The following is a 24,274-nucleotide window of genomic DNA, read 5'->3' as shown; positions in this document are numbered from 1 at the left end:
GCCATGGAAAGGGTCGCGAGGAGGTTCACAAGAATGATGCCTGGAATGAAGAGCTTGTCATATGAGGAGCAGTTGAGGACTCTGGGTCTGTACTCGTTGGAGTTTTGAAGGATGAGGGGGGATCTTATTGAAACTTATAGGATACTGAGGGGCTTAAATAGAGTGGACGTGGAGAGAATGTTGCCACTAATAGAAAAAACTAGAACCAGAGAGCACAGCCTCAGACAGAAGGGATGATCTTTTAAAACAGAAATGAGGAATTTCTTCAGCCAGAAATTCTTCAGAGGCGAATCTGTGGGACTCCTTGCCGCAGAAGGCTGTGGAGGCCAAATCACTGCGTGTCTTTAAAACAGAGATAGATAAGTTATTGATTAATAAGAGGATCAATGGTTATGGGGAGAAGGCAGGAGAATGGGGATGAGAAAAATACCAGCCATGATTGAATGGCAGAGCAGATTCGATGGGCTGAGTGGCCTAATTCTGCTCCTATGTCTTATGGTCTTATGGATACTGAAGAGGGTCAGCCTGTAGATGAGAAATGGAAGGGTCGAGGAGGATTGCAAGTTAAAATTGATGTTATTTGTTTTGTTCAACTGGACAATTGCAAGCAAATTCACCTTTTATATTTCTACATATACATGTTAAGTGTCATGTTTCAAATTTCAGACTTTGTTAGAATCGCAAAAAATCTTGTTTAAAGTATAACATATAAGGGAATGCCAGTTAATTCTTTGCTACTGTTTTGACCTTGTAGAGAGGAACCAATGATTTACAAACACGAGTCAAACTGCAGCGGATCAACTTTCATCTAACTGCCTTCCGAATCTGCCAAATTAGATCTTCATAGTTCATAGAATTTACAGTGCAGACCTTGATCTTAAAGAGAATTATCTCTGTGAACAGTCTCGTGATGTTTTCTACTTTAACTACAAATTATATAGCGAGGGATAACACTGAATGTCACTGGACGATGTTTAAATCAAGTGTTTTGAGCCTTGTTACATGAAACCTTCCCACCTTAATTTAGAGAATACAAGCTAATTCTTCCTGCCCTGGTGGCCAGTAGGCGGCGGTACCTCGTGTTGATGCTGGGAGTTGCAGCTCTGTGTTTTATCTTGCTGCATGGGGGCGGGGAGTCGTTGCTCTGGTGTCGCGCGCGGACTGTCTGGGAAATCGGGAGTTGTGCAGAACGCTGGCCCGGGAAACGAGTAGTTCTTCGGAACGTTGCCCGGAGGCTCGGAAAGAATGTAACAATGGGGGCGCGTTTGACACGTGCGATACGGAACTTTAACCTGGAGAACAGAGCGCACGTGGAGATCGGCAAGCAGAAGCCGAGCGGCGCACCGAGGCACCCGAGCAGCAAGGGGCTGATCGAGCAGCAGCTCAGCAGTGAGTGCCGTTCTCAACGCGAACGGGGCCGCGCGGGCCTGGGCACTCAAACCCAGCCGTACCGTTTCCTCGCGCGTGTTTGCGTTTGCTCTGCTTTTCGCATTTCCCAGAATTTAGAAGAGTTTTTGTTGTTGTTGGAAACCAAGTTCGTTTGTGTGAAGCTGTCAGGTCAAGGTGATCTTGAGGTTGTGTGACGACTCACAGCCCATCGTCGCTTTCATTCTTTTTCAAACCATTCATTTTCAACAGAAAGCAATTTTCTCTAACTTGGTTCCTGTGATTTCTGAAGTAAAATCCCTGTAATGTAACCCCCCCCCCCCCCCCCGTTTACTCTGGCCTCAAAATACGGTAGCACAGTAGTTAACATGTTGCTTCACAGGGTCCCAGGTTCTATTCCCGGCGTGGGTCACTGTCTGCGGAGTCTGCATGTTCTCCCCGTGTCTGCGTGGATTTCCTCCTTCAAGTCCCGAAAGACATGCTATTAGGTAATTTGGACATTCTGAATTCTCCCTCTGTGTACCCGAACAGGTGTCAGAGTGTGGCGACTAGGGGATTTTCACAGTAATGTCATTGCAGTGTTAATGTAAGCCTACTTGTGACACTAAAAAAGATTATTATTATAAATAAACCCCAACAGGTCGCTAGATTAATCTGTAGATTCTGGTGCCTATTAATTATATATTGTGAACAGTACAGATTGTGAAATTTAATTGTGAGGACATAACATGTGGAAGCACAAGGTGAAGGCTGAGCAAGAAAATTGAAATTGAAAGATGCCTCAATCCCTACGCATCATTTAGACGGCTCCGAACAGGCAGTGGGCAAACCTACGGCATGCGTAATGTGAATGAGGCACCAGCAGAGCCTATTTTTACTACAGTGGTGGTCGATGGTGAACAAATAGAGATGGGGTTGACATAGGAGCCTCCCTGCATGTAATTAATGAAGAGACCCACAAGTTGACTTGAAACTCTGAGTGCCAACCCTTACTTTGGCAGAGATTAATCTTTGGATGTACACCGGAGAATCCATACCTTTGCTCAGGGCATTGGAAGTCTATATTGCGTATAATGGTTAGGAAGCAAGGGCATGGAACACCTCTACCAGATCTCCTGAAGGAGAACAACCTGAGCTTCTCCACACTATCCAAGTCATTGCCTTGTGATGCCGATGTGCTGAGCAGTCGCACGTCAGGTGGCTCTCCTCCCGTGGATCTGAAAAATAGCCACTTTTTAATGAAAACTCAGCACCTCATTCCCCAACCTTAGTAAGACGGGGGAAGGAAGAAAGAGAGGAACAAAATGCCCGGAAACAGCCAGTCTATGGCCAAACAGAGACCAGAAGAGGAAGGGGTCAGGAACAGCAGCAATCGGGTGAGCTGGGCAGTGCACGACGTGGCGGAGCGCAAGTTTCACCGGAGTAAGAAGGGCTGGGCAGCCACAAACAAACCCCTCCTGCACGGAGAGTTGGGGGGGGGGGGGGGGGGGGTGAGAGCTGGAAGGCGTCCTTCACGGAGGCACTAAGGGAGCGCCAGCTGGAGATAAAAGCGGACATTCGGGATGCGGTGGCCGAAACTCTGACACAAATACAGCTCGCCCCGAGCAGGGTGGAAAAGAGACTGGAAGCCCAAGAGGCAACCATCAAGGACTTGGAGAGTGCCGCAACCGACCAGAGTAATCGGACCGTGGCACTGGAGAAAGAGGTGGCGAGGTTGTTTGTGACACAGGGCAGCCTGAGGGGTAAAGCTGAGGACCAGGAGAACCACTCGAGGCAAAACCTGCAGATCGTGGAAAGGGACCCCACAAACTATGTGGCCCAGATGCTGGATGACCTGGTAGGAAGGGAGACTTTCCCCAACCCACCAGAAATAGACCGGGCACACAGGTCGCTGTGCCCGAAACCCAAAGCTGGGGAGCAACCGAGGGCAGTAATAGCCAAACTGCACCGGTACCAGGACCGGGAAAGAATCCTGTGCTGGGCCAGACAGTCCAAGAACTGCAGCTGGGAAGGACACAAAATATCAGGACACTGGGGCTGACCTGGCTAAGCGCCAGGTGGAATTTAACAGGGCGAAGGTAGCACTGTACAAGAACGGCGTACGCTTTGGTATGCTGTCCCCAGCAAAGCTCTGGGTCATATACCAAGGCAACAAACATTTTTTCATAGCCCCTGTTGAGGCAGACAAGTTCAACATGGACGGCTGATTGGAACAGCGACAGCAGGGGAAGCGATAAAGGGCCCATGACCAGGAACGACAGCATGGCGACGAACAGACACGGGGGGGGTGGGTGGGGGGGAGAGAAGCACCTATATCTCTTCTCCTCCCCCCCCCCCCCCCAACACAGACAGCGACAAGCAGAGACTGCTTCGCGCAGGAGAATGTGGCCTCGTTCGAGAGAAAGAGAGCAGCGGAAAAGGGAAAGCGGAGTGGCAAGCGAAAGGAGTGCAGGAGAAGACTGGGAAAGAGAGTTCCCATGCTTCTGGAAGGAAAAGTCTTGTCAGGTTGTATGTTTGGTGGCCTAATATGGATCTGGACTTGGAGAACAAGGGGAAATCCTGTTTGGCATGTCAGACAAACCAGAAGATGGCACCTCCAGCACCACTTCACCCTTGGGAGTGGCCTGATAGGCGGAGATCCAGACTGCTTGTGGATTTTTGTGGGACCTTTCATGACCGCATGTTTCTGGTTGTAGCTGTGCATCCGAATTGGAAGCACATATCATGAGTACCATTTCAGCTCCTGTGACTAGTGATGTCAAATTTTTGAAACTTGTGGCCCACCAGCTTGTTTCAGGTGTCACTATGCTTCCAATTGAATTATATCAAGAATTTGTGCAAAAGAATGGTATACACCATATGCATACTGCGCTTCAGATTGTTTGGCGGAACAAGCTGTTGAAACTCTGAAGGAGGGATTGAAGAGAATGGCAGGTGATAATCTGAGTACAGAGTTTTCAAGATTTCTATTCCAGTATCATACCACACCACAATCCACAACTGGGCTCTCTCTCCAGTGGAATTGTTGTTAGGTAGAAAGCTGCAGTCTCATCTGGATCTGCCTCATCCAGGTCTCAGATCATAAGTGAGCAGGAGGGACACGACCACCACGCCAAAGAGAGGCTGTTCAAACCGGTTCATCAGGTTCACATTGGGAACTTTGTTAGTGACCAGACGTGGCTGCCGGGAATAATTTTAAACCAAAGTGTCTCAGTCGTGGGACTGCAACACGGAAGAGTTGTTCGCAGACACCAAGACCATATTTGTTTACATTATGGCTCCGAGTCAGGAAACGTTTCAGAGTCCGCAACCATTACAGATAATTTGCCAGAAGATAATGCTGCTATGGGCATTCACCAGAATGTGGTTCCTGTGTTTCCAGGTTTGCCGGGGGAGTGGAAGAGGAACATTGGTGTTCAGATTCTCAATCTACCTCTTTACCTATAATTCCAGATCAACCGTTACAAGATTCACCGGTGGGATTGTGTAGGTCGCAGCGCAATTGTAAAGCTCCTGACAGACTTCCGTATAGTTAAGACATTACTTTTGTTTTATTTCTATCTTGTTGGGGGTTGGAATTCGGGGGTGGGGGGGGGGGGGGTGGGGGGGAGGGGGAAGGGGAAGGAGTGTTGCAGAGTATAATTTTGAGTAAATGTAAGGTTATGTCACCATAGTCCCAGATGACCAGAGACTGCTTTCCCTGATGAGCGGAGGGCGGGGGAAGAGGGCTGACCCGAGGGGTTTAACCTGAGGATCACAGCTCAGGCGAGGATCTCGTGAATAACCTCAGCCGGTAAGGGAATTGATCCCGCGCTGCTGACCTCGCTCGACATCACGAACCACCTGTCTAGCCAAGTGAGCTAAACTGGCCCCCTCTATACTCCGAATACGGAGTGCTCATTTAAGCCTTTCTCCGATGTAATTGTTTTCTCTGGTGTCTTTTGAGGAATCTGAGCATGTGCATGTTATGGTGGATTTTTGAGTTTTCAAGAGGGTGACCTGTAAGCTAGATCTGCTTTTCCCAGTGCTCCTGTCTTCATAGTTATTACTGTAACTGCTGATCTGCTGAGTTACTGGTAAAATTCCTTCTTTTAAACAACATACTCGCCGACCTGCATTGTGCTCTCAAGTTACCGCACTCCCTGTTGCCAAGCTGCTGCAGCCACTGGTTGTCATGGTGGCACCTGCTGGGCCTCAAGTGACCTGCCAGTTCCATCTTGTCAGCTAGTGTCTTCCAGGTGTGAAAAGCGATGTTTCGGGCATTATGGCCTTTGAAATTCCTTGAAGTAGGCACCTTTGGGTATTCTACTGGTCTTCTGTCTCTGGCTACGCCACCTTCCAGCAAGTCCTTGAGTCGGTAATGGTCTTACAACCTGTGCCCAGGCCGGCGAAATTGCTTCAGCTTGATGCATGCCAACACACTTTGGAGATTTGCAACGGTGACAACACCTCAAAGTATCCATTGGTGCTTTTTGATGGATTACAAAATAGGCAGTGAAAAGAGGTGGCACAGTGGTCAGCACTGCTGGGACTCGGGTTCGAATCTGACTTTGGGTGACTGGACTTTGCAGGTTCTCCCCGTGTCTGCATGGGTTTCCTCCGGGTGTTTCTGTTTCCTCCCACAGTCCAAAGATGTGCAGGGCAGGTGGATCGGTGGTGCTAAATTGTCGCTTGGTGTCCAGAAGGTTAGGTGGGGGTTACAGGGGTAGGGCGGGGGAGTGAGCCCAGGTGAATGCTCTTTCAGAGGGTCGGTGCAGACTCGCTGGGCCGAATGGCCTCCTTCTGCTCTGTAGGGATTCTATGATTTCAGAATCCAAGCCATTGGAACACTGGTGCTGAATGGCAGCCAGATTGAGAAACAATCTGGTCTCCAAATCTCTGATTGATCCATTCTAATCAATTCATAAGAACATAAGAACTAGGAACAGGAGTAGGCCATCTGGCCCCTCGAGCCTGCTCCGCCATTCAATGAGATCATGGCTGATCTTTGTGGACTCGGCTCCACTCTACGGCCCGTACACCATATCCCCGAATCCCTTTATTCTTTAGAAAGGTATCTATCTTTTTCTTAAAAACGTTTAAAGAAGGAGCCTCAACTGCTTCACTGGGCAAGGAATTCCAGAGATTCACAACCCTTTGGGTGAAGAAGTTCCCCCTACACTTCGTCCTAAATCTACTTCCCCTTATTTTGAGGCTATGCCCCCTAGTTCTGCTTTCCCCGACCAGCGGAAACAACCTGCCTGCATCTATCCTATCTATTCCCTTCATAGTTTTATATGTTTTCAATAAGATCCCCCCGCATCCTTCTAAACTCCAATGAGTACAGTCCCAGTCTACTCAACCTCTCGTCATAACCTAATCCCCTCAACTCTGGGATCAACCTAGTGAATCCTCTGCACTCCCTCCAGTGCCAATATGTCCTTTCTCAGGTAAGGAGACCAAAACTGAACACAATACTCCAGATGTGGCCTCACCAACACCTTATACACTTGCAGCATAACCTCCCTAGTCTTGAACTCCATCCCTCTAGCAATGAAAGACAAAACTCGATTAGCCTTCTTAATCACCTGTTGCACCTGCACACCAACTTTTTGCGACTCGTGCACCAGCACACCCAGGTCCCGCTGCACAGCAGCATGTTTTAACATCTTACCGTTTAAATAATAATCCATTCTGCTGTTATTCATCCCAAAATGGATAGCCTCACACTTGGCAACATTGAATTCCATCTGCCAGACCCTAGCCCATTCACCTAACTAATTTGGGCTTGGTACACTACCCCTAATCCACACACACTCTTTTACGTGATACTTGTCTTACGCTTTAATATAAATCCATGCACACTGTATCTCCCACAACCGTTCCTTCTCCTGAGCTCCAGCGCGATTGTCAAGCATGATCGCCTCTTTCGAAATCAAGGCTGACTACTTTTAACTATTTTCTCTTTATTTAGATACATGGTAATTTCATCCATAATTAGAGATTCTAAAAACATTCTGCATCTAGCCTCTAATTGCTCAGGTGCCATTGAGCTGTACCAGTTATTTGTGTAATGTGTTTGAAGCTTCCTTTGCATACAAACATACGAGTTAGTAGCAGGTGTAGGTCACTCAGCCCCTTGAGCCGGCTCTGCCATTTTAATAAGATCATAGTTAATCTGATTGCAACCTCCATTCCATATTCCCACCTTCCACCCCCGTTCTTTATCAAGAAGTTATCGAGCTCTGTCTGAAACATATTCCAAGACTCTGTTTCCACTGCCATTTGAGGAAGAGAGTTCCAAAGGCACTCGACCCTCGGAGAAAAAAGTTCTCGTCATCTATCTTAAATGGGCGACCCCTTATTTTTAAACATTAGATCCCCAGTTTTAGATTCCCCCACAGGAAGAAACATCCTTTCCACATCCATGCTGTCAAGAGCCCTCAGGATCCGGTGCGTTTCAATCAAGTCGCCTCTTTCCTAAACTCGAGAAGATACAAGACTAGTCCATTCCAGGTATTAGGAATCTCGTAAACTAAACCTGGGGGAGGCGGTGAAGTAACAGTATTGTCGCTGGACTAGTAATCCAGAGACCCAGGGTGATGATCTGGGGACAAAGAACGAACAAAGAAATGTACAGCACAGGAACAGGCCCTCCAAACCCGTGCCGACCATGCTGCCCGACTAAACTACAATCTTCGACACTTCCTGGGTCCGTATCCCTCTATTCCCATCCTATTGCATTTGTCAAGATGCCCCTTAAATGTCACTATCGTCCCTGCTTCCACCACCTCCTCCAGTAGTGAGTTCCAGGCACCCACTACCCTCTGTGTAAAAAACCTGCCTCGTACATCTACTCTAAACCTTGCCCTCTCACCTTAAACCTATGCCCCCTAGTAATTGACCCCTCTACCGTGGGGAAAAGCCTCTTACTATCCACTCTGTCTATGCCCCTCATAATTTTGTAGACCTCTATCAGGTCGCCCTCAACCTCCGTCGTTCCAGTGAGAACAAACCGAGTTTATCCAACCGCTCCTCATAGTTAATGCCCTCCATACCAGGCAACATTCTGGTAAATCTCTTCTGCACCCCTCTCTAAAGCCTCCACATCCTTCTGGTAGTGTGGCGACCAGAATTGAACAATATACTCCAAGTGTGGCCTAACTAAGGTTCTATACAGCTGCAACATGACTTGCCAATTCTTATACTCAATGCCCCGGCCAATGAAGGCAAGCATACCGTATGCCTTCTTGACTACCTTCTCCACCTGTGTTGCCCCTTTCAGTGACCTGTGGACCTGTACTCCTAGATCTCTCTGACTTTCAATACTCTTGAGGGTTCTACCATTCACTGTATATTCCCTACCTGCATTAGACCAGTTACATTTTCCTCCAAATCATTTATATATACTACAAACAGCAAAGGTCCCAGCACTGATCCCTGCGGAACACCACTGGTCACAGCCCTCCAATTAGAAAAGCATCCTTCCATTGCTACTCTCTGCCTTCTATGACCTAGCCAGTCCTGTATCCTCCTTGCCAGCTCACCCCTGATCCCGTGTGACTTCACCTTTTGTACTAGTCTACCATGAGGGACCTTGTCAAATTCCTTACTGAAGTCCATATAGACAACATCCACTGCCCTACCTGCATCAATCATCTTTGTGACCTCCTCGAAAAACTCTCCATCAAGTTAGTGAGACACGACCTCCCCTTCATACAACCCTGCTGTCTCTCGCTAATACGTCCATTTGCTTCCAAATGGGAGTAGATCCTGTCTCGAAGCATTCTCTCCAGTAATTTCCCTACCACTGAAGTAAGGCTCACCGGCCTGTAGTTCCCGGGATTATCCTTGCTACCCTTCTTAAACAGAGGAACAACATTGGCTATTCTCCAGTCCTCCGGGACATCACCTGAAGACAGTGAGGATCCAAAAATTTCTGTCAAGGCCTCCGCAATTTCCTCTCCAGCCGCCTTCAATATTCTGGGGTAGATCCCATCAGGCTCTGGGGACTTAATATTTTTTTAAGATGTCCAACACCTCGTCTTTTTGGATCTCAGTGTGACCCTGGCTATCTACACATCCTTCTCCAGACTCAACATCTACCAATTCCTTCTCTTTGGTGAATACTGATGCAAAGTATTCATTTAGTACCTCACCCATTTCCTCTGGCTCCACACATAGATTCCCTTGCCTATCCTTCAGTGGGCCAACTCTTTCCCTGGCTACCCTCTTGCTTTTTATGTATGTGTAAAAAGCCTTGGGATTTCCCTTAACCCTATTTGCCAATGACTTTTCGTGACCCCTTCTAGCCCTCCTGACTCCTTGCTTAAGTTCCTTCCTACTTTCCTTATATTCCACACAGGCTTCGTCTGTTCCCAGCCTTTTTGCCCTGACAAATGCCTCCTTTTTCTTTTTGACGAGGCCTACAATATCTCTCGTGATCCAAGGTTCCTGAAAATTGCCGTATTTATCCTTCTTCCTCACAGGAACATGCCGGTCCTGAATTCCTTTCAACTGACACTTGAAAGCCTCCCACATGTCAGATGTTGATTTGCCCTCAAACATCCGCCCCCAATCTAGGTTCTTCAGTTCCCGCCTAATATTGTTATAATTAGCCTTCCCCCAATTTAGCACATTCATCCTAGGACCACTCTTATCCTTGTCCACCAGCACTTTAAAACTTACTGAATTGTGGTCACTGTTACCGAAATGCTCCCCTACTGAAACTTCTACCACCTGGCCGGTCTCATTCCCCAATACCAGGTCCAGTACCGCCCCATCCCTAGTTGGACTATCTACATATTGTTTTAAGAAGCCCTCCTGGATGCTCCTTACAAACTCTGCCCCGTCTAAGCCCCTGGCACTAAGTGAGTCCCAGTCAATATTGGGGAAGTTGAAGTCTCCCATCACCACAACCCTGTTGTTTTTACTCTTTTCCAAAATCTGTCTACCTATCTGCTCCTCTATCTCCCGCTGGCTGTTGGGAGGCCTGTAGTAAACCCCCAACATTGTGACTGCACCCTTCTTATTCCTGATCTCTACCCATATAGCCTCACTGCCCTCTGAGGTGTCCTCCCGTAGTACAGCCGTGAATCCTTCCTAACCAGTAGCGCAACTCCGCCACCCCTTTTACATCCCCCTCTATCCCGCCTGAAACATCTAAATTCTGGAACGCTGGACTAGTAATCCAGAGACCCAGGGTGATGATCTGGGGACCCAAGTTCGAATCCCACCTGAGCAGGTGGTGGAAGTTAGAACAAAGAACAAAGAAATGTACATCACAGGAACAGGCCCTTCGGCCCTCCAAGCCCGTGCCGACCATGCTGCCCGACTAAACTCAATAAAAATTATGGAATTAAAAGTGTCATGATAACCAAACCATGAAGCCATCATCGATTGTCGTAAAAACCCATCTGGTTCACTAATGCCCTTTAGGGAAGGAAATCTGCCATCCTTACTTGGTCTGGCCTACATGTGCCTCCAGACCCACAGCAATGGGTTGACTCTTAAATGCCCTTTGAAATGGCCTAACAAGCCACTCAGTTGTATTCAACCGCTACTAAAACGCAAAAAAGGAATAAAACCAGACTGACTACCCGGCATCGACCCAGGCACCAGAAACAATAATGGCAAAGCCAGCCCTGTCGATGATGTAAAGTCCTCCTTAACTGGCAACTGGGGACTTGTGCCAAAGTTGGGAGAGCTGTCTCACAGACTAGTTGAGCAACAGCCTGACATAGTCAGACTCACAGAATCATACCTTGCAATGTCACAGACATCACTATCACCATTCCTGGGTATGTCTTGTCTCACTGACAGGACAGATCCAGCAGAGGCGGAGGCACAGTGGTATACAGCCGGGAGGTAGTTTCCCACGGAGTCCTCAACATCGATTCTGGACCCCATGAAGTGTCATGGCTTCAGATTAAACATGGGCCAGAAAACCTGCTGATTACCACATATCGGGCACCATCAGCTGATGAATCCGTTCTCCTCCATGTCGAACACCACTTGGAGGAAGTACTGAGGGTGCCAAGGGTGCAAAATATACTCTGTGTGGGGACCTCATTGTCCATCACCAAGAGTGCCTCGGTAGTACCACCGCAGATCGAGCTGGCCGGGTCCTAAAGGACATAGCTGCTAGACTGGGACTGCAGCAGGTGATGAGGGAACCTACATAGGAATTAGGAGCAGAAGTAGGCAATTCAGCCCTTCAAGCCTGCTCAGCCAGTCAAGCAGACCATGGCTGATCTCTTCCTGTTCTCAACTCCACTCCCTACCTGTTCCCAATATCCCTTCAACCAGTTTTTAAAATCAGAAATCCTTCTTTAAACCATTTGATCACTCTGACTCCACCGCACTATGGGGCAGCAATATTCACTACCCTCTGCGAGAGGAGGTAGTTCCTCCTCCTCCTCCTCCCGGTTCTAAATCTACCACCTCTCAACCTATATCTGTGACTTCTCACTCGAGATTGCCCCACGAAGCGAACATTTGGTCTATGTTTACTATATAGAATTTACAGTGTAGAAAGAGGCCATTCAGCCCATCAAGTCTACACCAGCCCTTGGAAAGAGCACCCCACTTAAGCCCACACCTCCACCCTATCCCCACCTAACCATTTTATTTTGGACACTAGGGGCAATTTAGCATGGCCAATTCACCTAACCTGCACATCTTTCAACTGTGGGAGGAAACCGGAGCACCCGGAGGAAACCCACACAGACACGGGGAGAACGTGCAGACTCCGCACAGACACTGATCCAAGCCGGGAATCGAAGCTGGGACCCTGCAGCTGTGAAGCAACAGTGCTGACCACTGTGCGACCGTGCCGCCCGATATAAATCTCTCAGTATTTTATATACCTTGATAAGATCGGGGCTGACAATATTCTGCAATGGTACTGAAGACTTGTGCTCCAGAACTTGCCAGACCCCTAGCCAAGCTGTTCCAGTACAGCTACAACACTGGCATCTACCCTGCAATGTGGAAAATTGCCCAGATGTGTCCTGTACACAAGAAACAGGAGAAACCAAACCCAGCCAATTACCACCCTATCAGTCTACCCTCCATCATCAACAAAGTGATGGAAGGAGTCATCAACAGTGCTATCAAGCGGCACTTACTCAGCAATAACCTCCTCACGGATGCTCAGTTGGGGTTTTGCCAGGGTCAGTCAGCTCCTGCCCTCATTCCAACCTTGGGTTAAACATGGACAAAAGAGCTGAATGCCAGAGGTGAGATGGGAGTGACTGTCTTTGACATCAAGGCAGCATTTGACTGAGTATGGCACCAAACAGGGGGAAGGGGGGGGGGGGGGGGGAAACCTCTACACTAGTTAGATCATACCTGGCACAAAGTAAGATTATCTCCGTCCCATGACATCACTGCAGGAGCTCCTCAGGATAGTGCCCTAGGCCCAACCATCTTGATCTGCTTCATCAAAGACCTCCCTTCCATCATAAGGCCAGAAGTTGGAATGTTCACACATGACTGGACATCATCTACTATGGCACAAATCAGGAGTGTAATCGAATACTCTCCACGTGCCTGGAGGAGTGCAGTTCCAACACTCAAGAAGCTCGATACCGACTTCCGGTTGCGGTGATGCACTGCTAAGCCGCACGTTTCGGCAGCTCCCGTTCTAACGGACTTTTGGGCTCTTATCGGGAGCCCCAACGGAATTTTTTTTCGACCTAACCCAGTGTGGGGTGCCGAAGGAAGGAGTCCCCCTCCGGGTGTGTATGGAAAGGAGCGGCGGTAGTGGCCAGATTGCGAAGGATCCTTTGGAGCAGCGGCAGAGAAGAGAAGGAAGAAGCAAGTAGGCGGCGGATGGAGCCCAGATGGTATGGGGCCCGGACCAGCAAGAGTTTCTCCGACGATGTGTGGAGGAGCTCAACAAAGAGATGCTGGCGCTGATGTTACTGGCAATCGAGGGACTAAAGGAAACACAAAAGGTCCAGGCGATGGAGCTCCGTGGAGTGAAGGCAAAGGCAGCCGAGAATGAAGAAGAGATACAGGGCCTGGTGGTAAAAACGGAGACACACGAGGCACTACACAAGAGGTGCATAGAAAGGCTGGAAACCCTGGAGAACAGCTCGAGGAGGAAAAACCTACGGATTCTAGGTCTCCCCGAAGGAGCAGAGGGAGCTGATGTTGGGGCTTATGTGAGCACGATGCTCCACACGCTAATGGGAGCTGAGGCCCCAACGGGCCCCCTGGAAGTGGAGCGAGCGTACCGGGTCCTCGTGAGAAGACCAAAGGCAGGTGAAACACCAAGAGCAATAGTGGTGAAGTTCCATCGCTACACGGACAGAGAGATGGTCCTGAGCTGGGCCAAGAAGGCACGGAGTAGCAAATGGGAGAATGTGGTGATACGTGTGTATCAGGACTGGAGTGCGGAGGTGGCGAGAAGGAGGGCGAGCTTTAACCAGGCCAAGGCGGTGCTCCATAGGAAGAAAATAAAATTTGGGATGCTGCAGCCGGCGCGATTGTGGGTCACGCATCAGGGCAAGCACCACTACTTCGAGACGGCGGATGAGGCATGGACATTCATCCAAGAAGAGAAACTGGACTAGATTTGAGAGTTTGATGTTTGGAGAGAAGCAGCGAGGTGGTGGTACAGGAATGTAAAGTGGGGAACGGGGAGAGCTATTGTACAGCAATGTTGGACGGGGAATTTCTCTCCCTCCGATTGGGGGGGACACGAAGAAATGTGGGCGCCGGTGGAAAAAGGGACAGGGAAGGGGAATGAGGGAACTGCGCCATGGGGGCGGGGCCGAGAGGAAAGTGTGGGTATTTTCCCGCGCTATGGAAATTGTAGCGGGAAAACGGGTGCAGGAAGGAAGGGAGCTCCACACGCAGGGAGGTCAAAGGGTGAACGGGGGAAGCCGAGGTCAGCCAGAGTTAGCTGACTTCCGGAAGCAATATGGGGGGAGTAACCAAGCTAGAGGGGGATCTAGCGGGGGGGGGGGGGGGGGATTAACTGGGTTGCAGCTGCTGAGTGCAAGGGGGAGCTGGTACGAGATGAGGTGGTCGGGGCGGGAGGGCGCTGCCTGGGGGACAGACGGGTGCGCGGGACCTGGATGAGGAGATGGCCTAAAAAAGGGGATGGCTAGTCGATGAGGGGGGGGGGGGTGAATGGCCCCCCAATCCGGCTGATCACGTGGAATGTGAGAGGCTTAAACGGGCCGATTAAGAGGGCACGGGTGTTTGCGCACTTAAAGAGACTGAAGGCGGACGTAGTCATGCTCCAGGAGACGCACCTGAAGGTGGCGGATCAGGTTAGACTAAGAAAAGGATGGGTGGGACAGGTATTCCACTCCGGGTTGGACGCGAGAAACAGAGTGGTGGCAATATTGGTGGGGAAACGTGTATCATTCGAGGCTAAGAATATAGTGGTGGACAGTGGGGGCAGATATGTGATGGCGAGTGGCAGACTGCAGGGAGAAGCGGTTGTGCTGGTGAATGTATATGCCCCGAACTGGGATGACGCGAGATTCATGAAGCGAATGCTGGGACGCATCCCGGACCTGGAGGTGGGAAATTTGGTAATGGGGGGGATTTTAACACAGTGCTGGATCCAGGGCTAGACCGGTCCAGATCCAGGACCGGGAGAAGGCCGGCAGCGGCCAGGGTGCTTAAGGGATTTATGGAACAAATGGGGGGAGTGGATCCGTGGAGATTTGCCAGGTCGATGGCTAAAGAGTTCTCTTTCTTCTCCCACGTCCATAAGGTATACTCCCGGATAGTCTTTTTCATTTTGGGAAGGGCATTGATCCCGAAAGTGGCAGGAACGGAGTACTCGGCCATAGCCGTTGCAGACCACACCCCGCATTGGGTGGATTTGGAACTAGGAGAGGAAAGGGAGCAGCGCCCACTCTGGCGACTAGATATGGGACTACTGGCGGACGAGGGGGTCTGCGGAAGGGTGAGGGGGTGTATTGAGCGATACCTGGAGGTCAACGACGATGGGGAGGTTCAGGTGGGGGTAGTATGGGAAGCGCTGAAGGCGGTGGTTAGAGGAGAGCTGATCTCCATCAGAGCCCACAAGGGGAAACGAGGGCAAAAAAAGAGAGATTAGTGGGGGAAATTTTGAGGGTGGATAAAAAATATGCGGAGGCCCCAGACGAAGGGCTATACAGAGAAAGACGAAGACTACAGACGGAGTTTGACCTGCTGACCACGGGAAAGGCAGAGGCACAGTGGAGGAAGGCACAGGGGATGCAATATGAGTATGGGGAAAAGGCGAGCCGGCAGTTGGCTCACCAACTTCGGAAGAGGATGGTGGCGAGAGAGATCGGGGGAGTTAGGGACGAAACGGGAACTATGGAGCAGGGAGCAGGGAAAGTGAACGAGGTGTTCAAGACCTTTTATGAGAGGCTATATAAGTCCCAACCCCCGAGGGGGAAAGAAACAATGTTACACTTTCTGGACCAGCTAAGGTTCCCGAAGGTGAAGGGGCAGGAGGTGGCAGGTCTGGGGGCGCCAATCGAAGTGGATGAGGTGATTAAAGGACTGGGGAACATGCAGGCAGGGAAGGCCCCGGGACCAGACGGGTTTCCGGTGGAATTCTACAGGAAGTATATGGATCTGTTGGCCCCGCTCTTGGCGAGAACCTTTAATGAGGCTAAGGAAAGGGGGATGGTACCCCCGACAATGTCGGAGGCGACGATATCGCTAATCCTGAAACGAGACGAAGACCCGCTGCAATGCGGGTCATACAGGCCTATCTCACTCCTAAATGTAGATGCCAAACTGCTGGCAAAAGTGATGGCGACAAGGATAGAGGATTGCGTCCCAGGGGTGGTACATGGCGATCAGACAGGGTTTGTAAAGGGGATACAACTGAATGCCAATGTACGAAGGCTGCTGGGGGTGATGATGACGCCCCCACCGGAGGGGGAGGCAGAGATAGTGGCGGCGATGGATGCAGAGAAGGCATTCGATAGGGTGGAGTGGGACTACCTGTGGGAGGTGCTGAAGAGGTTTGGGTTCGGTGAGGGGTTTATTAGATGGGTCAGACTCTTATATGGGGCCCCGGTGGCAAGCGTAGTCACAAACCGGCAAAGATCGGGGTATTTTCGGCTACATAGGGGTACAAGACAAGGGTGTCCACTGTCCCCGTTACTGTTCGCGTTGGCAATTGAACCACTGGCCATAGCGCTGAGGGATTCTAAGAAATGGAGGGGTTGCTTAGAGGGGGAGGGGAACACCGAGTGTCGCTCTATGCAGATGATCTACTGCCAGACGTTGCGGACCCGGTAGAGGGGATGCCAGAAGTAATGCAGATACTTAGGGAGTTTGGAGAGTTCTCGGGATACAAACTAAATATGGGGAAGAGCAAGCTTTTTGTTCCCCGGGGAACAGGGAAGGGGGATAGATGCTCTGCCGCTGAGGAAAGTGGAAATGAACTTCCGATACCTGGGGATCCAGGTGGCCAGGAACTGGGGAACCCTGCATAGACTTAACGCGACTGGTGGAGCAGATGGAGGAGGACTTTAAGAGGTGGGATATGGTGCCGCTGTCGCTGGCGGGCAGAGTGCAGGCAGTTAAAATGGTGGTTCTCCCGAGGTTTCTTTTCGTGTTTCAGTGCCTCCCCATTCTGATCACAAAGGCCTTTTTTTTAAAAATAGACAGGAGCATTACGAGCTTTGTGTGGGCAGGAAAGACCCCGAGAGTAAAGAGGGAGTTCCTGCAGCGCAGTAGGGACAGAGGGGGACTGGCGCTGCCGAGTTTGAGCGACTACTATTGGGCCGCCAATGTGTCGATGGTCTGTAAGTGGATGAGGGGGGAAGAGGGAGCAGCGTGGAAGAAGCTGGCGATGGCGTCCTGTAAGGGAACGAGCCTAAAAGCGCTGGTGACGGCGCCGCTGCCGTTCTCCCCGAAAAGGTACACCACAAACCCAGTGGTGGTGGCAACTTTGAGGATCTGGGGGCAGTGGAGGCGACACGGGAGTGACGGGTGCCTTGGTGTGGTCCCCGATAAGGAATAACCACAGGTTTGTCCCAGGGAGGATGGATGGGGGGGTTCCAGTGTTGGCAACGAGCAGGAATTAGGAAGCTGAGAGACCTGTTTATAGACGGGACGTTTGCAAGTCTGGGAGCGCTAGAAGAAAAACATAAGTTGCCCCCGGGGAACGCCTTCCGGTATATGCAAGTGAGGGCATTTGCGAGGCAACAGGTGAGGGAATTTCCGCAGCTCCCGACGCAGGGGATCCAAGTTAGAGTGATTTCGGGGGCATGGGTTGGAGAGGGCAAAGTGTCCGAAATATACCGGGAGATGAGGGGGAGGCGATGATAGAGGAGTTGAAGGGAAAATGGGAAGAAGAGCTGGGGGAAGAGATCGAGGAGGGGCTATGGGCGGACGCCCTAAGTAGGGTAAATTCCTCGTCCTCGTGTGCCAGGCTTAGCCTGATTCAATTTAAGGTCCTACATAGAGCACATATGACGGGAGCAAGACTGAGCAGGTTTTTCGGGGTGGAGGACAGGTGTGGGAGATGCTCGGGAAGCTCGGCGAACCACACACACATGTTCTGGTCGTGTCCGGCACTGCATGAGATCTGGGGGGGCATGGCAAGGGTAATCTCAAAGGTGGTGACGGTCCGGGTCAGGCCAGGCTGGGGGTTAGCTATATTTGGGGTTGCAGAAGAGCTGGGAGTGCAGGAGGCGAAAGAGGCCGATATTTTGGCCTTTGCGTCCCTAGTAGCCCGGCGTAGGATTCTACTCATGTGGAAGGAAGCAAAACCCCCAGGCGTGGAGGCCTGGATAAACGACATGGCAGGGTTCATAAGATTGGAACGAATAAAATTTGCGTTGAGAGGTTCGGCTCCGGGGTTCTCCAGGCGGTGGCAACTGTTCCTTGACTATCTCGCGGAACGATAAGGAAAAGATAGAAATGACAGCAGCAGCAACCCAGGGGGGAGGGGGGGGTGCACTATTCTGTGTTTTTGCTATTTGTTTTTCTTTTTAGTTTTTGCTGTTAGTTCACTATATTATTTAACTAATGTTATTTACCAGTTAATGTATAATCCCTTGTTGAGTTGTAAAAACGGGAAAAAATTTTGTTTGAAAAATTTTAATAAAATATATATATTTTTAAAAAAGCTCAGGACAAAGCAACCACTTGACTGCTACCCCTTCCACAAACATTCAATCCCTCCACCACCGACTGACAATGGCAGTCGTGTGTACCATCTACAAGATTCACTGCAGGAACTTGCCAAGCATCCTTTAGCAGCGCCTTCCATACCACAGCCCTCACCAGAGGACCAAGAGCAGCAGATACCTGGGAACCCCACCACCTGGAGGTTCTCCTCCAAGTCACTCACCCCCCTGACTTGGAAATATATCGACTTTCCTTCACAGCAAAATCCTGGAACTCCCTCCCTAACAGCACAGTAGGTGTACTTGCACCTCGGGGTCTGCAGCAGTTCAAGGCGGCAGCTCACCACCACTTTCTGAAGAGCAATTAAGGATGGGCAATAAATGCTGGCCTAACCAGCGGCGCCCATATTCCGTAAATTAATTTTTTTAAATTACTTCCAGTGCAGTTACTCTGCACAGATTTAGATATGTTTCTTAACCTATCTATTTGTTTATTTCGGTGAAGAGTTTGAAAATCTCTGCTTGTATTTAGGTTAATACTAACATATTTACCGTGTTTCTGAATTATATTAAGGAGCCAGTAGCAGAGAAATTAGCCCAAAGTTGTGCTGTCAGATCGGTTGTGAGATACATCATAATTAATCACTTCCTGCATTGTGCGTGATTGCTTCAACAAATCCATAAATATGTACATGTTTCATGGCAAAACAATTTTTGTCTTCTTTCTTTGGGCTTAGTTGGTGTGCGGGTACATCTTTGATTCAGAATCAGGCAATTAAATGCCATTGTTCTTTTACAGACCACCCTGAAGTACATGAAGTTCATAACAAGAATGAAGAACTTTTGTCTTTACTCAAGGATGTTTATGTTGATTCGAAGGATATTCCTGCAACGGTAAACATTGTAATTGATGACACACTGATGAACATATAACTTTGAACAACAATGTGGATAAAACTTTCATTTGTCCCGTGTTTTGGCAAACAATTTACCTCCTGGCCCTTTGTTTCCATGCTGATTCGAGAACCACTGAATAAAATGAATGTTACCTTTCAAATGTGCCTACATTGAAGCTGCTTAAAATCCTTTCGACATGGTGAACGGGTATGGTTCTTGGTGCTTTGTAATTCTGCACTTGTGCCCATTACTGTGGAATTTCTTGTAATTTTCCTCTCATTATTCTCCCCATTGTAACTGGACCTGTTATTTGGATTGGTGTCAAGTGACACCAGTTTTCTAAATCTCTCATGCAGTTCTTTAATCCCACATATGTTTGGGCGATTTAAAACAAAATTTGAAGTCGGAACATTTTTTTTCTTTTTCAAGGCTTGCCAATCCAAAGGGAACTTTTGTTCCTTTCTTTTTCCTGGATGTCGGTAGCAGATGCAGGCGTTGTTTGACTGACCCATTTTAGTTGCATCTCTTATTGACTTTTTGCAGAGTATTAGCAACGGGTTAGACGTCTTCTGCGGAAGAAAGGGTTTTCAGAGTAAGGAAATGATTGGATGGTTTTCAAATCAAAACACAACAGCACCAGATGTGGTAGCACGTTTGACTCGCAGTCCAATCAATTCAATGCTGGAGCAATTAAATTGGGAGGTGCCCAGGTATAGCTGCAGTGTCTTTCAGAAGGGAGAGCAGTGTTTGGCTCTTTCTCACAATTTCTGTCGACCGGTAGCAAGGTGACAAATGTGCTTGGGGGCAACCTGCTTGATTGGCACTCCGCCCACCTTAAACATTCACTCCCTCCACTACCGATGAGCAGTGGGCCTCCGTGTTTACCGTCTACAAGATGCATTGCAGGAACTCACCAAAGCTCCTTAGACGGCAACTTCCAAACCCACAACGGCTACCATCTAGAAGGACAAAAGGCTAAGGCACATGGGACCCCCACCTGGACTTTCCCCTCCGAGTCTGACTTGGAAATATATCGCCGTTCCTCCACTGTCGCTGGGTCAATAACCTGGAACTCCCTCCCTAACAGCACCGTGGGTGTTTCTACAACACATGGACTGCAGCAGTCCAAGGAGGGAGTTCACCTTCTCAGTGGCAATCTGGATGAGCAACAAATGCTGGCATAATCAGCAACGCTCACATCCCATGAATGAGCTTTTAAAAAGAGTATGGGCTTCTCTGCCACGGCAGTAACGGTTTTAATTTTTGCACCCAGCCAGAAGGAATGAAATCTGGGTCACAGATTGTTCCATTTGTCCTTTCCTCTCATAATTGTGTTACAGCTTTAATATTAACAGGTTTATATAGGAAAATCTCGATCTTCATTTGCAAAGCTGCATGGCTGGAATTAAGTGCAGGAATCAATATACTCGGTCTTCATCATGGTACTGGAAAAAGTGTGTAAATCAACTGAAATCGTTGAACTGCTAGTTGGAAAAGTTTGACAATCATTGCAAATGCAATGTCCCCTAAAAATTACACATGCTAGGCAAGGGAAGATCATCCAACAGTGTGTACTGAAAGTCTTAATGCAACAGCCCTGTGGGAAGTGAATTGACAAATGTTCCAAATTAAACAATTCTGATTCAAATTACCATAACTGTTTGTAAATATGGCCTTGTGCAATGTGCCCAATATCTCACCAATGATGGTTGGCCCTTTATATTCCATTCTTACACCTCTACTGCCATATATGTTGAAGAGTTCTGGTGTTTCACTTATTTTGCTATCGGGGCGAGGTCTTCTCGGTTCCAAATTCACTTGATTCTAGATCTGCTCCATTTTCAGTAGAACAGGTTTGCTGCAACATGTTGTAACCTTTGATTATGTCATATATTGTTTTTGAAAGCATTTTTTCTTCCTAATAATTACCGTGCTCTTAGACATTTTACTTTTTTTTTTCACCTTTCCAGAGACTTGTGACTGCCGAAACATCCCAGAAGGTGCAGGATCACCGACTCCTGAAATCTGCTTTGAATTATGAGCTGTATAATATTACAACGGTTCCCAAAGGCAAGCTGAGCATACCGGAGGCCCTTATAATCCTCAACAACCACAAGCTCCAGCCCAAAGTATGGACAATTGACAAAATAGCTGAAGATTACAGTCTAGACCTTAAGGATGTTGTAGGACTGCTGGAATTTTTCAAACCATTTGAAATAAAAGTTCTACCTCCAAACCAAAATACAAAGGAACGTCTAGCTGCAATATAGCAACTGCGCACATTTTCAGACTGTTAATATTTCAATTCTTGATGATAGATGAGTTTGATATCTTTACAGTATTTAAAAATTGCAATGTGTTCAGGTCGTGGGAACAGTTTGTCTTGTAGCATTAGACTTCTACTGAGACCTGTGCGTGAACTAGTACAAGACCACAAAGCTGTACTTTGGACATGATCCACACCACAATAGGTAATCACCACTGCAGTGTACTCTTTCACTTGTTAACTGTTCATACTGTAGTGACTTTCCCACTACAATCTATTTATTTATCCCATTAAAACTCAGGAACACGTAACTTTGGAAATGTGCAACCATTCTGGCCAGCTTGGTGTGGGTTAAGTATCTATTTCATTTTGAGTAAATGATAGAAACTATGAGCTCCAATGCATGCTATATACTGACTGGTCACTGCCTGGTTTCAATATAGGTCTCTTGCAATGTAATATTGTGTTCACTTAAACCTTGGTCAGCAAACTGTTTATCTCAATATATTGTATCTTGGGGAAGTTTTCTCTTTTTCATCCTGTTGATGTAAAATGAGAAGTAAACTGCAAATACATTTTTAAAATTTCCTCCAAGCTTGCGAATGTACTTTAACCTTGGATGCACTGATACAGTTAAAATGTTTGTCTGCAAACATGGGAAACCCAAATTGTGAGTAACAATATTCAGGATAAAGTTTCATTGAAGCTACGGTTTAATTCTCCTCTCTATTCATTCGTGCCTCACTGAGGTTGTTCCACCTTTTTGTAGCACTGAAGCTACAGGATGTTTGTTTTCTCGGATCGATACACACAGGTAAATTGGAGCCACTTACTAGACTCGACCAGAGAGAAAGGAAATTTTCTTGCCCGCTGAGGAAAATGGCCGTGGTTTCAAGACCCAATTCGGAGTATATAATCCAGGCTGTCGCTTTGGTGTAATACTGAGACTGCTGCATTGTGGGAGATGTTTTATCGATGATAAGCTGAGGTTTACTCTTGGGTTAACATTAAAAACATCCCATGGCGCCATTCAGGGAAGTAGGAATTTCTCTGATGTCCTGGCCAGTCTTTGTCTCTTAATCAACACCGCTGTGGCTCTTTAACTCATTGCTGAACATCAGACCATTGCCTGTCTGCCTGCTTTTCCCTACATTACAATCCTTCAAAAGGCATTTATTTGTTGAGAAGTACTTTGAGACAGCTTGAGGTTGTGAAAGGTGCTGTATAAATATAACTTTTCCCCTCCAATTGCATTTAGCTGCACTGTTGCTTATGTGAGGGGGGGGGGGGAAAAATCATGTAGCACTTATCTTTGGGACTAATGTGTGTAAATTGTTCACACCGCTATTAAATATTTCTGTGATTTCAAATTATATTTTGCAGTCATTTTGACCGCATTACTCAGCAAGCAATTAAGCTGTACAAAATAACCAGTAGAGGGAGCAGTTTGACCAAGATGGAAACTTGAATGGGAAATTATGGATTAGAATCACTACAGTGCAGAAAGAGGCCATTCGGCCCATCGAGTCTTCACTAACCCCCTGAAGGAGCACACTACCTCGGCCCAATCCAAACCCCCGCCCTTTTTCCCTGTAATCCCACCTAGGGGCAATTTCGCACAGCCAATCCACCTAATTTACACATCTTTGGACTTGCATGAACGATGTAACTATACTAATTTGACAAACAAGTTTTACTAAACATCTTTCAAATAAGTTGTATATTTCAGAGAATTGTAGCCACGTAAAATGGCTGCGTTCTGATTAATCTGGCCAAAACCCAGTTTAAAATGGCTAACCCGAAAGACTGCTGGGAAAAGCAGCTAAGAAGAGACAAGCAGGCAGCTGCAGACAGTATTGCATATTCGGCTCTGGGAAGTTAGCCCAGATCGATACTCAGGGCTATCAACAGCCCATCAACCCAGGTATTTGCAGTTGCATTCAGGACTGTTTGCAGCCCATCTATTCAGACATCCACAGTTAAATCGGCTATCCCCGGGAACAATTGCAACATATTAGCAATTGAATACCGGGCCAGACCTGTCGGCGCCTGCAGTGGCCGAAACAAAGACAGGTGAACGACCACCCCCCGATCGAGGAATCGCCTCACCATTGGACACATTAACCCCAGAGATTGGGGACAGATCCAATCACTTGGGACTCGGGGTCAAGGGCCGCCCCGGGAGGCGGGAAGCCCCTGGGCCCTATAAAAGTGAGGGGCCAAGTTCAGATCTCTCCTCTTCGCCTGCTCGAGACCTTCGCAAGAACAGCAACCGGCAACAGTAAGTTTGAATCCAGCGATCGCTATCCGGTAGAGACACCTAGCCACCGACCTGTAGCAGCCTTTTGAATCCCGCGGGCCAGATCTGATTGGACAAGCCATTAGTTTCCCTCACCTGGTGGGCTCTTCCTAAGTTAAGTATTGGCCAGTAGTGATAGGTTTATTATATAGAAAGTAGTATTAGGGTATTAATATTGCTTGTTGTATATAATAAATGACCGTTTTAATCCTTACTAAGTGGTGTGCTGTATTATTAATCATAACCTGAACTTGAACCACGTGGCGGTATAAAGATACCTGGTGACTCGTGAGCAAAGGTGATGTAATCAGAGCAAATAGACTAAGGTTAAAAAGAGCA

At 48.2% G+C, this 24,274-nt stretch overlaps 1 protein-coding gene across 1 annotated transcript; it reads left to right on the top strand.

Annotated features, from left to right (window-relative positions):
- The first annotated feature begins 1,137 nt into the window (after positions 1 to 1,137).
- Positions 1,138 to 22,345, top strand: ndufaf4 (NADH:ubiquinone oxidoreductase complex assembly factor 4). Its single transcript, XM_072499578.1, has 3 exons — positions 1,138 to 1,389; positions 19,273 to 19,367; positions 21,341 to 22,345. Exons 1-3 carry the CDS (start codon positions 1,254 to 1,256, stop codon positions 21,638 to 21,640), a joined length of 531 nt encoding a protein of 176 aa, XP_072355679.1. The 5' UTR covers positions 1,138 to 1,253; the 3' UTR covers positions 21,641 to 22,345.
- The last annotated feature ends 1,929 nt before the right edge of the window (positions 22,346 to 24,274 follow it).

Source organism: Scyliorhinus torazame, chromosome 4, assembly GCF_047496885.1.
Source record: "Scyliorhinus torazame isolate Kashiwa2021f chromosome 4, sScyTor2.1, whole genome shotgun sequence".
Classification (NCBI taxonomy): domain Eukaryota; kingdom Metazoa; phylum Chordata; class Chondrichthyes; order Carcharhiniformes; family Scyliorhinidae; genus Scyliorhinus; species Scyliorhinus torazame.
The sequence above is the reverse complement of the archived record's forward strand: the minus strand, read 5'-3'. Positions and strand labels throughout refer to the sequence as shown.

What these genes read in the sequence shown, in the direction of transcription:
- ndufaf4 (XM_072499578.1), top strand. Translation starts at nt 1,254, where the DNA reads ATGGGGGCGCGTTTGACACGTGCGATACGGAACTTTAACCTGGAGAAC. An exon ending in GATCGAGCAGCAGCTCAGCA is followed by an intron (nt 1,390 to 19,272) that starts GTGAGTGCCGTT and finishes GTTCTTTTACAG; the next exon opens with ACCACCCTGAAGTACATGAA. An exon ending in CGAAGGATATTCCTGCAACG is followed by an intron (nt 19,368 to 21,340) that starts GTAAACATTGTA and finishes TCACCTTTCCAG; the next exon opens with AGACTTGTGACTGCCGAAAC.